This window comes from Salvia hispanica, chromosome 3 (genome assembly GCF_023119035.1).
Source record: "Salvia hispanica cultivar TCC Black 2014 chromosome 3, UniMelb_Shisp_WGS_1.0, whole genome shotgun sequence".
In the NCBI taxonomy this organism is placed as follows: domain Eukaryota; kingdom Viridiplantae; phylum Streptophyta; class Magnoliopsida; order Lamiales; family Lamiaceae; genus Salvia; species Salvia hispanica.
Window position 1 is genome coordinate 33,145,491 of NC_062967.1, and position 14,806 is coordinate 33,160,296.

The 14,806-nt window shown below is 36.5% G+C and overlaps 1 protein-coding gene and 1 pseudogene across 1 annotated transcript; both read right to left on the bottom strand.

The window, feature by feature from the left end:
- Nucleotides 1-5: 5 nt before the first annotated feature.
- LOC125213760 (nuclear pore complex protein NUP50A-like) lies at nt 6-3,467 on the bottom strand. Its single transcript, XM_048114488.1, has 2 exons — nt 3,372-3,467; nt 6-1,693 (listed from the first exon to the last, which is right to left on the bottom strand). Exon 2 carries the CDS (start codon nt 1,623-1,625, stop codon nt 213-215), a length of 1,413 nt encoding a protein of 470 aa, XP_047970445.1. The 5' UTR covers nt 1,626-1,693; nt 3,372-3,467; the 3' UTR covers nt 6-212.
- A 938-nt stretch (nt 3,468-4,405) lies between these two features.
- LOC125214386 lies at nt 4,406-13,785 on the bottom strand (annotated as a pseudogene).
- Nucleotides 13,786-14,806: the final 1,021 nt, after the last annotated feature.

Sequence of the window (14,806 nt, forward strand, 5' to 3'; positions counted from 1 at the left end):
AGGGATTATCAAAAGGTTATCTCATCATATAAAGGAGTTCAATAAAATGTATATTAACCCAAAAACAAGACATTTCTCAAGAGACTGACGACGCATAAACTGACCCGAAAACTCTTGTTTTACATGTCTTCTACTGCAACAAAGACGCAAGACTGAAGGTCGAGGAGGAGCATTTCACATATTTTCGACAAGTACGGGAAAGGAAGCGCTCATCATTCATCAGCTTTGGGAGAATTTTCTGGGGTTCTCAGTGCTACTGGAGCAGTAGACTTGTGCTTGTTGACCTCTGCTCGAAAATCTTCAACTATAGAAGGATCCTTGAATTTCAGAGCAAATGTTGAAAGTGCATCTTTCCCCTCACCAGCGCTGTTCACGCAGGCAAAAGTGATGCCTTTCTTGTCCATGTTCGTAAGCTTCATGTCTGGATAAAGGCTAGCATTCAGAATTAACCGATAATTTCCTCGAGCTCTCATAACAAGTCTGGCTTTTCCTGTCCCTGTTGTCGATGTATTAACCTTCAGTTCCCCTTTCCCTCGCTCCTTCCAAGATCCACCGACATATTCAAAAAGAATAGAATCTGCGGTGAAAACAGCTTTCTCATTCTCTTCTCCGGTTTCCAGAGGAACCTCCTGCTTTGGAGGAAATTTGGTGCCCTCGCTCTTACTGATAGTACTTGCCCCAACACTTCCAAAAATAGAGCTTCCATTAGAACCGCCAAAACTGAAGGTAGTAGAGTCACTCTTCGGGGCAGTACCATCTGTAGTAATCGATCCAAATGAGAATGAGGTACCAGAAAACCCTGTTCCACTAAGACCGGTGAAAGCATTTTGGCTACTTGATAGTTGTTGAAATGAGCCAAATGGGACAGTTTCTTCATTCTTTTCTGCAGCTGCCTCATTCTCTTTCTCCTTTTCATCTCCAGAATCTTTTACATCTTTCCCTGTTTGTGTGTCAGCAGTATCAGCTTCTGCAGACTTTGTCGCCCCATCCCCACAATTCCCACCTTCCGCAACTTCCTCTGCCACAGAGTTATCCTTCTCTTGGTCAACCACATTATCATTTGTATCATCTGGTTGAGGTTTTGAGTCAACAACCTTGTTTTCAGATTGCTTAGAATTGTCATCGATGACAGCAATTTTTTCAGCCTTGGAGGATTCATCTTTTGATGGTTCGTCAACCACATTATCCTTTGTATCATCTGGTCGAGGTTTTGAGTCATCGACCTTGTTTTCAGATTGCTTAGAATTGTCATCCTTGACATCAGTTTTTTCAGCCTTGGTGGATTCATCATTTGATGGTTCGTCAACCATATTTCCAGATTTGCTCTCAGTTTCCTCACTCTGACCACTGTGTGCCTCTACATGCGAAGGAGCAGATGAAGTAGGAGGAACCAACCGGATGGCAGCAAAAGGATTAGAAGAAGATGGAGGTGGGGCAGCTGGAGTTGAAATTTGCTGGCGACGTACTTTCACTATTTTTCTTTTGGCCAAAACTTCATCACTTGCTTTCTTAAAGGTTCCTGTCTCTTGTTCCGGTTCATCATCATCCAGGCCAGGGTTTTCACGAGATAGTTGGACTCCAGCAGCTCTCTTTTTAGATTGTTGAAGGCTTTCTGCATCCCCCATTGCTGGTAAAAGAACAAAAACTAGAGTGGAGTTTCGCTTTTATTCAGTCCACTGGTACACAGCAGTCCCTGCGTAAAGTGAACCAAAATATAAGCTAACCATTCAAGCATATGCTTTAAAAATCACATTTTTAATACATCCAGCTCTCCCAACAACAAGTAGCCAAGATACACATATCTCCCTTTCATCTTAGACTTAGAGGATATCCAGATACTAAATAAATGTTGCGAACCAGTTATAAAATAATTGTATGCTAGATACCAAAGCTTAGCAACTGATATTTGCAAATTTAACAAGTAGACTCGCAAAATGAGAAAACCATGCATTACTACAATTTATAATTATTTATGATTTAGATATTATTTTTCAACCAAAAGCATTGTAGATCAGACATTGCTATTAAGATGACAGCCAGAAACCATGTTGGGTGTACCAGATGATGATAATAATAAATTTTCCACCAAGGCAGGTGAGGTGGCATTCTTTCAACAAAATTTTGAAAATAAGCCAGTAAGTTTTCAGATGAATATAAGAGGTAAGAGACCCCCAAAACCGCCCCTTATGGAGGACAACAGACCATCTTGTACTGTGCTGCATGTGTGTGTGTGTGTGAGAGAGAGAGAGAGAGAGAGAGAGTGGAGAGAAGAACAGAAGGCAACAGCACATAATTTAAGTTGTCCCAGCAAACTTGCAAAACAGGAATAAGAATCTAACCAACAACTTATGTCATATGCACATTTGATAGAAATATCATATCCTAAAACCCACATATCCTATAGACCTCAAATAAACTGCTCCTACCAAGAAACCAAGGAAAATAGAATAACAGATGCCGAGTACTGTAAGTTGTATGGAAATGAATTCAATAACCAAGGATAACAAGGATTTCTTTCAATAATTCCCAGTAGAACCACATGATGTGTAACCATATCTGCTATGTGTTATCCCCTTTATCTACATGCTATCTTTCCAGATATTAATATTATAAGAAGGTATGCTGCACATAACGTTTTTCTCAACAAAAGAGGCTTTGGGATGCAAGTCGGCATTTGACATTGCTTGCCATAAATGTAAAATGCATAATGCAAGCATAAATCATTAAGATAAAATGCTGCCAAACTCAAAAAGGATACAAATCATAATCGATATCTAAACACATGTAAGCAAAAATGTTGCAGATTATAAATTTTCAGATGTTCTTGTAAACCTAGAATATTTGATTCAGACACTCGAGGAGGAAAATATGGGCGAAAACCAAAACATACAAACATGCTATTGCTAATTATTCCAAAGTACAGTCAAGAGAATGGAAAACAAGGATGCAGTAAAGGCAGAAAAGAACCAAAAAACAATCTCCATAAATTTCTGACAATTGAAAAAGAAAATCTCATCGGTTCGTTTCAGCATCAACCAGAGATGTGAACGAACATTTCACACTCAAATCCAATTCGTTTTTTCCCTGCTAGAGAAGATACTACTAATGCCAAGCAGGTATCTTTTCCATTCCGATTTCCCAATATGAAATACTGAAGTAACTTGATATCCTCAAATTCAACATAATAAAAGAATTAAAGAAACACACAGAGTGAGAACATCATTTTCAGCTTTCGTTGCGGAATCGAAAAACCTAACTTGGCAAAATAAAAAGTCATTTATGTTCCCAATCTATACATAGAGAATTGGAATTGACAGAGGATAAATGAAAAGGAAGAGCAAGCGGAAGCGCGGATAAATTGAAATGCATACCTGGTAGAAGGGCTGGATTCAAACTCCAAGTTTTGGCTTTTCAATTTTGTTCGGATATGCTAAAACCCTAGAAATACGCGTGCGTGCAAAAAATAGTGGGATTAGAATTTATTTTGTGATTTTTATTCTTTTAGTATTCAATTTTTGAAAGAGATTTATTTATTGGAGTATATATTTATTTTGTGATTTTTATTGAGTTTTCCTATTTACTATATTTCTTTTACTTTCAACTCAAGTTTCAACACATACTTTAATTAACTTCTACTATATTTTTAATCTTTGTATTTTAATTTCCTAATATTCGTAAACCAAATTGTTCAAATATTGATGTATTTAGAAGATAAAGATAATTAAAATGGCTATTTTTACTAATCCTAGCTTATGCATCTTATGCCTAAATCAAGAAGTGAAAAATAAATTTTGTAAAAACATGTGTCCCCCTCAACCTCACACACTTCCAGCACAATAAATAGAATTTTCTAACTCATTTCTTCACATTTTTCTTGAAGTAGCCTCTCAAAAAATGCGAGGTTTTTTTAACATACAAAAATAAGTAAAATAAAAGTTCGAATTAGAAACACGTCACTCAACATTAGACACAAGACAATTTCCCACATACTTGTAATACATGTAGCCATACCACATCTCTTCATATACACACGTCTTTATTCGTAACTTCACAACCAATGCAGACCTCTTCTCTTGTCTTCAATTTTAAGCTTTCGTATTCAATTTTGAGGTTGTGATAATCGTAAATTTTAGTTGAAAAATTAGGTCTTTGGTGCAAGATCTTGAAAGAAGTGAAGCATTTACAAGCCTTGTTATGTTATTAATAAACATATTACCATAAATTTTGTTTACGTGGTGGTGACCAGTGTTTGCAATAATTATGTCATTTGTGGACTTATATTGGGTGGTAAAACTGCCCCACCTTTTCTTAACATGAGAAATAAGCACATTGTGCAAGAGATGGAGAATCCAATTAGCATTTAAATTGTAACAAGAGATTATTCTACTTATCACGAAAAATCGTCTTTAAACTTCACACAATGCGTGATACTATGAAACTTATATATCATCAGGAGATTGTCACAATCTAATTACATGTCAAAAAATTTCCTAGAGCTCAATAGTTCCTATTGATTTAGCTGAACTCAATTTCTAGAGGTGAATGAAATGGATGCAGCAGAGCACATAAGAAAACATGGAATACAAAATTAGAATATATGGAAGGCAGCAAGGAGCTAAAAGAATGCCAATAATCGCCAGAATCAAAACTGCGTTTAGGCTGAGGGTTTTTCTTCATTGCTCGCACCCGCATCTTCCTCCACCTCATTTCCGTTCACAAGTACAGCACTGTCTGTACTGTCAGCATCCACCACACCAGCCTCTTCTCGACTCCCATCATGTCCCTCTAGTTGGGTGTCATCCGGCTCTTGTAACGAATCACCATTTGGTTCGCCATCCTAAACAAATTTGACAAAACAGAAAATAATGAAACTTAGTACCAATGATCTTGCAAGAAAGATGAGCACACTACCAAATTTGACAAGATAAGGTAACTTTGGCAAGTTCTATCTTCAACGGCGGGCAGTAATTCAAATATTACATAATGTTCCTCCAAGATTATGCAAGTATCATAGACAAAGGTAGATTCCCGTATCATATACAAATGAGTAATTTAACGGATAAAACAAAGGAAGAGTCCAGCACAAAGGAGAGGTTAACCTTTACCTCATAATCCAAGCCTCCATTTTCTAGGTGCTCCTCTTCTTCTATTTGCATGTTTCTGAAGATTTCTACAAGACTTGCTGTTGATCTATCGGCATGTTGCATGTATTCTGCTGCTGGAGGAAAATTGCCCCTGCAAATGCAAATGTAACATGTTTAACTAAAAACTAATAGTAGTAAAACAGGACTTTAGAAATTGAAGAAAGAAAAGACGGACCACATAAAAGAAAGTACAATCCTGAATCCAGACATTACAAACTGAATAACTACCTTGTCTCGGCAGCTTTAGCTTCAACAGCAAGTGCGACTTGCCAATCCTCAAACATATTTGGGTATTCTTCAGGATCAGCAAGTGATTCTGCAGCTTTCGGGTTAATCTGTGGATAATATATAAACCAAAATCAAACCCATGTCAACAACCTCAAGATATAGTTCATCCTTCAAAATCAGAAATACATCCATTGTTAATCTGAACCCCAAAACTAGAACACAGATATTCAAATACAGTAAGCACCATTACCTTGTTGAGATCCTTTCTCCAAAGAGCAACAATTTCTGACACCTTACTTGGAAGGTAAGACCGAGCCATCAATGCAGCTTCAGGTATCCGATTGCTGCAAATAATTTTTCGATTTACAATTGAACAAAATTAAGTAGATGCTCTTAACCAGAAAAAAATAGCAAAGTGGCATACCTCTCTATCAACAGCTGTAGGCAGTCCTCCAATTTACCCAACATAAACAGACAAAGAAATGCAACATTGTTTTTACCATGTTCTTTTGCAAGAGAGACAAGTTCACTAATTCCCTCAGCATTGCCTAAAGATGAATAGAGTAGCAATAAACCACTAAGGTCATTAGCTTGCTTCAAACACTCTTCTGCCATCCCCAACTGAAATGCGGAATAGACGCAGCATAAATTTTTACAAGCACGTCAATGTGATCAAAATGCAAGAGGAAATCGACAAACATTATTTTGAAAATATCAAAACTGTAATTCATTTAACATGGTCAAAGAGCATGTTTAGTGAGAGGAACATGTAGCATATCTCGGTTTTGTGTAAGACAATCATGCTATAGTTTCAAAATCAGCTGATCTTAAAGTGTTTGAAAAGTATATTTAATCAGTGTAAACTCAAAGCATGATACCAAGAGAGTACCTTTCCAGTAGACATGGCTAATTCACCCAATTGTTTCCATTTAGACTCACTCTGTGCTTCAGTTGCTATTTCCTGTAAGGAACAATAGGAAAATGGTAGGAGGCAAATTCAGTACCAAAAAAAATGAGAGAGATGAGAATTGTATAACAATAAAATAAAGACACATGTAGAAAAGTATAGAGACATATTAGACAAAAGTAGTAGTTCTTATTATCACTATACAAAGCACCTATATACATTACAAGGTACTAAGCACCTATATTTATTAAAATAAAGGCAGATGTAGTAAAGAGATATTACAGAAAAGCAGTAGTTCTAATTATCACTTTACAAAGCACTATATATATTACTCCTACAAGATGCTAAGCCTGACTAGGATACATAAAGACGTGGGATACTTATTCCACATCAATCCCCCTCAAGTTGGAGCATATATAGCGATCATGTCCAGATTGGTACAATGTTCTGAGAAATATATTCCCCCAACAGATTAGTGAAGACATCAGCAACAGTAGTAGTAGTTGTTGTAGTAGCAGCAGCAATAGCAGTAATCAAGTTGGAAATATTCGATATGGTAGTCATCTAAATTAGGTTTGGAATCAAAATTCGACATTATAGACAGATTTGAAGAAACCAAAAACCTAATCAGAAGTTTCCGAGCAAAGTCGGTGAAGTAGTTGGCAGCGATGGCAGCAGGAAAAGACTGTGACGCCAGAGGCAGCCAGAATTAGACAAAGTCGGCAGAGCAATTTAGGCAAAGTCCAAAAAGTGGATTTAGAATCTCTATTCAACATTAGAGCATGAATTCAGAGCAGGGTCATAAACCATGCAGAGTCTGCTATTAACAGTGCATCATCGGCAGAACAGAATAGGACAGAACGGAGATGATTTGAGGCTATTGAAAAACCTCGACCAAGTCATGACGGAGCAATCATCCACAGACCAAGCCTCGCAGATGGCATCTCAATAGAAGATTTACTATAGCCAGACATGATAAAAACAATAGGACAGAGAGCAAACTCCGGAGTCATAGAATGGGCAGAGTAGATAAGCAGAACAGGACGGGCATAGTAGAGCAACATAGACACTAATTTTGTTTTTTTACAAACTAAATTAGAGACGGATTCAAATCCACTCTAATACCATATATAACAATAAAATAAAGACACGTGTAGGAAAGTATAGAAACAGAGAAAAGTAGTACTCATTATCACTTCACAAACACCTGTACAAGATACTAAGCCTGACTAGGATACATAATTGATGTGGGACACTTATTCTATAATAAGAACCTTACAAGGGATACATAAATGATGTGGGAAACTTATTCTATAGCAATAGAACCTTACAAGAAACACCTGATACGAAGATATTCTCCACACATATATTTAATTCTTAATAGACTAGTCAAACAAGTCGCCTCCATTTACCTTTGCAATCTCGAGCTTGCCAAGCTGTATGGCTAACTCAAATCTGTAGTCCGCATCCGTAGCAACTTCAAGGGCATCTTCTACCATCCCTCGTGATTCCAAGAATCGGGCCACACTGTCGACAAAATTAATTAATATTAAAACATGAAGTAGATGATTCATACTTCTAGTAAATTATGCCCTTGTATCAAATAAGATTACGTAAATGAGAACATTGACACAGCTTGTTCATAATTTTGGTCGCACAATATTCAGATTCTCACTAGTCTGATCCATGGAATAAGGAATAGTAGTACAGCATTCTTGACCTAGAGATGAAATCCATAATATCGAAGAAGTCCTAGATATATTGAGCAGAATCAGTTAAAATCAGAAAATCTGCTGATGCTTGAATTCTTGAATCTTACTCTGGTCTGTTATTCAGTTATTCATAAAGCGATACAGTTATGCTTACAGCATTCTCATCTATAGATAAACAGAAGAGATGATGGATAATAAATTAAATAGAATGTTTTAACAAGCAGGTTAATTCTCTCAAATGAATCAATGGTGGAAACTGCATATTAATATCTTAAACATGATGCTTTATGACAATTATGCATGATGGTAGTGAGAAGTAAGTAAATCCAGATAGCTTTCATGTCAGTAAATATGTTACAGACCTGTTATGATGCTCCTTTGGAATTGATGATAGGACTTTATTTGCCCTCTCCAGATCGCCCCTCATCACAAGAGTCTTGTACTCGATCAAGCTGAGCAGCAGGGTATATCCAATAACACTGGAAAAGAGGATTCATATAACATATGAGCAATCTAGAACAAAGATAGAAGGGTCTCTTTCTCATTTAAAGGGTAAGAAGATTCTGGTTTGCACACAATAATTTAACAAAATTATGCACTTGCACAATGTAAAGAACAAAATGAAACACTTGCTTACAGAACATTGAGTAAAGAACTCACTTAAATTCTTTGTCGATGAGAAAAACACGACTTTGATTAGCAAGATACCCAAGCAGGTACATAGGTCGGTCTAGATGAAACATTGTTGTCACCTACGATAGCATTTAAATAAACATAGACTTGGCATAAAGATGTGTTTCTTCTCGTAATTTGAAGTATAATAACTACAGAACATTATAGTATACCTCACCACCAACGCAGTAATTAAGCCTCCAAGAGGAGTTATTGTAGATAAAACAGTCCCCAACCCAGAGCCCAGTTCGTACTCGTTCACTAATTTCATAAAGAAGCTCAAACGCATCTTCCACCCCTTGTTCATCTACCGACCTCCCACTGTCCAGATGAGTAGAAACAACATCCCGCTGCAATAGATCAGGCTAATTTAGTCACTGAAAAATTCTTAAAAACTACTCCATGAAGCAAATTCACAAGGACATCAAGGATAACAATAATAATATGCTTACATTATACTGAAGTATGTAGAATGACGAATCACTAGCAATGGCCACCAAATCACCACTATCAGCCCAGTAAAGATTCTGAAATTGATTGCCAACATAAATGGAAGTTACATAAAAGTATGGAACATGACAGATTTGGTGCTAACAGTAACATGATTAATAAATGTATTGTAGATATAACTTCCTGACCTTAACATTGACATCAATACGTCGGATCAACCTGCATTCAGCCCAATCATAGAAACAAATAAAATCATTCGAGCAAATTGCCAATAAAGTGCCACCATAGATGTGCTCAGCCGAAAATGTAGGGCGGATACTTTTCTTCTCCTGAAAAAAGCATCATTCCAACAATTATTTGAATAGGTAAATTACAACAACTTACTGAGGTGTAACAAATTTCCAGAAAGAGATGAATGTAAAAGCACATCATGCATATCGATCACACTATGCCAAAAATAAGTAACAGCATCGCTCAAAAATAAATAAAGTGGAAGACAGTAGAATACTCCATAAATATAAAAGTAAAGAGACATGAATTCGCTTGTAGATAGGGGACAATAACCTGTGGATAAAGGTCACAGGTTCCCAATTCCTTCACAGCTAAAGGCAATCTCTCTCCATCAGCAACCTGAGACAGAAAATTTAAGGTCATTTCAGATAATAAACTGGCTCCAAAACTATATATTAACCAAGAAGTGTCATACATCATAATCGGCCCCAACACTCTTAATGTTGACTGTCTGGATCTCATTATGCTTAGACCATATAATTTTCCCACTGTTGTCCATGCTTGCAACAGGTACTTCTCGACCAAGCTTTACCATTATGGTTCCTTCATCATAGCCAATTACAACCCTGCAAATTTAAAACCATCAAATTCAGGTGCCCCCTTAAAATGAAAGATAAATGCTTGCATCACTTACTAAAGTAAATGTGAAAATAAACTTACCGTCTTGATCCTCTCATGTAACTAACAGCCCAAACTCTTTCAAGACCGTAATTCAATGTGTTTTCAAGTCTGCAAAATAGTGAAATGACTTTTGAGACATCAATCAATGTGCATCCAAAATCTTATGCAGAAACAAGAAAGCCCTATAAACATAAAAAATTACAGATAAATCAATAGATATACATGCACATACAGTACACACACCTCAATTCAGAGGAGTAGTCATAGAAAGGAAATGCAACAAATGAATATACAATATTACCAAGAAAATATCTGATTTGAGGCACAGAATGTTTAAAACAACATGCCGAGAGATTTACACTTCAACTATCAAGCCTACTAACTGACAATCAATAGATGAAGCAAACAGTTAAATGAAAAAGACTAAAATTTAGTACAAGAAATTAAGAGAAAATAATTGATAATAAGGTTTTTGCAGTAATGAATGTAATTGGCCACTTGAGAAGAAGGATTTGGAAAAACTCAATTAGTGTAACTGAGCATAGAAATATAAAACTCACCTATATGTGGTGGAATGCCATATGCGAACTGTACCATCCTCAGAACCTGTTATTATAATGGGGAGTTCAGGGTGGAAACAAACTGCAGAAACATTATGTGTGTGTCCTTCTAGTGTCTGGACACAACTCTTTGTCTGATAATCCCAAACCTGTACAAGTTCTCCAGATAAATTAGATTATGCACATACAATCTCAAGACACATGCAGAAAGGCAAACAAAGTAGAACCTTAGCAGTGTGATCATCAGAGCCAGTGATTAAATAAGGTTTATCACCACCAGTAAAATAATCAACACAGTTGACTCCTTTCAGGTGAGCATCAAGAGTAAAATTCGGATCAGGGGAGCCAAGGTTCCAAATCTAAATTAAAAAAAAAAAAACAGCCTGGTTGAATCACATGAAGTTAATGGCGAACTTTGGAAAAAAATTAAAAACAACCATTTCATACCTTAATGGTGCGATCAAGAGATGCACTGGCAAACGTATTGGTATCTTTAGGATTAAAAGTCACTTGCATCACGTAGTGGGAGTGGCCCTCAAATATTTGAGTGCATAACCACCCCTTTTCCCAGTCCCAGAGTTTTATGAGCATATCATCTGAGGATGACAACACATAAGGGAGAGTGGGATGAACTGCCACACACCTGATATAGTCTGTGTGGGCCTCAAATACTTTAACCTTATCCATCGTATTGTAATTGTAGACACGTATGTGCATGTCATCAGAGCCAGCAACCACCCACTGTTTTCGTGCTATAAACTTAGCAGATCTAACTGCAGCATTTTTTTGTATGAATTAGCATTAGAAGGATTCTTACCAATATAAAAGTCATTTAAACACTTCTTTATCCGAAAGAATCACAAAATATTCAAATTATGCACCTGGTTGTTCAGTAACCTCAAAAGATTTAACCATTGTCTGCAGCAATAGAAGTCAAGCTTTAGAATGAAATTCAAGAGTAAAAATGTCAGACAGAGAGGGTAACTTGAGATAACATGTCATCAGATAGCTTATAAGATGTCAAATCTTTATTCAAATGTACACAAACATTATATTATGCACATGCCATCATTTTGCAGAGTAAGAGCAAGTAACAAAAAAAAGCATCCTTCAAGGAAGGTCATTATATCAGAAAAGGTAAGACATATAGTTCCCCTCACTCTTCTATTTCTTGGTACCTGCACTTGTTTCTGACCATAAAGACTTTGAAGTGCAAAAATTGCTCTCCTTGACAAGGAAATTAAAAGAAAGTTCCACTCATAGATTAGAGCACCAGGAACACGTTACAAGGTAATTCAAGGATCTGTCTGGAAAGTCCTCTACAAATCCTTTTCAACTCAGTCTCACCCCAATCAAAAATCTAAAGAGATTCATGTGTCTAAAATGTCCAGGTCTTCTTATATTTATTAATCTTAGCCCTTGGGAAAGTTACTTACATATTAAGGGTTACAAAACGTATCTTAAATATTCTTATTTCACCAAAGTGATCGGTCTGAAATCTGAAGACCTAAATCATGTCCTTCTACATAGCTTTTTTCTCCCTTACACTATGGCATAGACTGTTTTATTGCCAGATTCAATCAAACTGTCAAAGATTTTTTTTCTACTCAGGCATTATGGGATTATTCTTCCAGACCAATTGATCATCATGGCTGGAAATGAGTAGGCAGATCTTTGAGGATCAAGAAGAATTCATCAAGGGGATATGGGAAAGAATGACGTTTGGACTTGCTTGGTTTGGTGGCTCTCAACACATAAGAATTCAAGGGTTATTTGGTTTCAGATGCTTACATATTTTCCAGTTTTATGTTTTGCTAGGGTGTCATTGTGTTTCAGGGAACTACTGGTCCCTTTGTGAAAAGGGTCCTATTCCTAAAACAAGAATTCTAGTTTGTTATCATAATAAGATTTTAAAACCTAAGAAAAAATCCAATACAAAGGACTATATTTTCTGATATAATAAAAGATTAGCTGCATTTCATCACAGCAATACAGCACAAAATGACAGTACCATAATCTAGCTAATCCTTCTACCATTTCAACATCAAAAAGATAAAGCACACAGAATTGCACAAGCATCTAATAAATGTCCTTGTGATCAATATGATTAAAATCTTCCAAAGGATAGAAATTGCACATTCAGCATACCTGGGTCTGATAATCCCAGATGCAAAGAGTCCCCGAATACAGGCTCGCCAATATCCTGATGACGCACCACAAATCATAGAAGCAATGAGAAACTATTACTCCCTCCATTCCATAGTAATAGGGGCGTTTTTCCATTTCCGTCCGTTCCATAGTAATAGAGTCATTTCCCTTTTTAGTAAAAGTCAACACATTTTTCCACACCTACTTTACTCTTTCTTACTTTTTTCCCTCTTCAACTCTCTACCTTTTTCATTTTCCACTTTATTCTCACTTTACTCAACTCACCTAACACAATTTTTCTTAATCTCCGTGCCGAAAAGTTTTGCCTCTATTACTATGGAATGGAGGGAGTAATAAATAGTAAAACAAAACGGCCGATATTCTATTTGAAACTTGGTTGTGAGGGCTCTGCATACCATGGCTCTGTTGGATGTAGATCCACAGACTTTACTCTTTCTGATCTTTGTAAAAATTTCCTCTGATAGAATACACCAAATTATCAGCATTGACAAATCACTCATTAACAGAAGTCACAAAACCGAAAATGAAATTATCAATGTAAACTTGAATACCTTGATTTCTAGTCTGAGCGGCTGCAGCACACGACCACGCAATTTAACACCACAACAAGCAATAAAAAAACTCGAGTTAGCAAACAATAGCAACAGCTCCAGATCTCAAACAAGCCGCAACCAATCCAAACAAATCATAAAATTCAAAGCAATCAAAATGCCGAATCTCAGAAACACGAAATTGACCCCAAAAATGAATAAATTCCAGATCTGATAACCAGCCGCATGCGTAAAATCAATCAACAGAAGCAAAATCACTCACCATTTTCTACACTGAGTTCGGCAGCAGGGAAACCGTATCGATGAAGATCCACCGAGCTACACACACTCGGATGCTGCGATCAAGGTATGAATAGTGCGCGCAGAGGTATGCAAAATGTAGAGAGAGAATGGGGGTTTTGCACTCCAACAACAGAGCAAAAGAGTGTTAAAATTTCTATCGAAGAGAAGCAGGTGAATTTCGCCTACGTTTTACTTTATTTTTTTAATTAAAAGGAATATCAGAATGTGGCTATTTATATGGAATAAAGATGCAAACGGCGTCGTTGCCTTTAGTCAATGCTGAGTAATCGAATGTAATCCTGGCCGTTGATAAGTGTGACCAATTAGAATGAACGGTTCAGATCTGCTTGTTTGCATCATCTATCGACACTTAGCTAATAAGTCTTGAAAAGTCAGTCTAGAAAAAACTGTGTATAGCATTTCGTGACTTTTATCATTGTTTGAACTTTGAATAATATTAGTACTATATTTTTTCTTTATTTCGATAACCCAAGATTGAGTATTACATTTACATGTGCAAGCAAAGTGAAGGAATATAAAAAAAAAATAGAGTACATTAAAATTTTCAATAAAAACAACCGAATCCATACAATAATCCAAATAAAATTTTATGCATCGTCTCATTTAAATATGACGAACATTTACTACGCAATTATATAATAATAATAGCCAATTAGGCCTAAAACGCTGGGCCTGGGCTTGGGCTTCGTATTCATTACTAGGCCTACACAAGAATGCAAGTCTTTTTTATAATAATGTGTATATGATGAGAACATTATGGTGGTGAACATAATATCATGCCCAATTCCAACATCTCATTCCACCAAAGCTGGCTAATTAAATAAATCTACACAACTTTGTACAAATTAATGAATACACAATACAAATATATCTGAAACTTTTCCAAACTAACCTTGGACAACAACATTTCTGAGTCATGCATGTCTAGCTAGCCAGAGCCGAAGGGGGCGAACCACATTGCACAGGGGGAGAGATGTGGGACGGAATGCGGGAAAAGGAGTGAGTAGATCGCCATGCGCCTGCTACCTTTTTTACCCAATGAATAATGCACGTTTCCCCCTCCCGTTGGATGTGCTACTAAGCTTAATTTGTAGATTTTAATTTTTTTAAATTGCAGAAATTGATTTTTTTATTTTTTTTCGTTTTTCCATTGCCAACCGTCATAAGATCTGTTAAAAAATTTTAACTAACTTGTATG

Excerpts from the sequence above, each read along its gene's own strand:
- LOC125213760 (XM_048114488.1), bottom strand. The coding sequence starts at position 1,625 with ATGGGGGATGCAGAAAGCCTTCAACAATCTAAAAAGAGAGCTGCTGGA.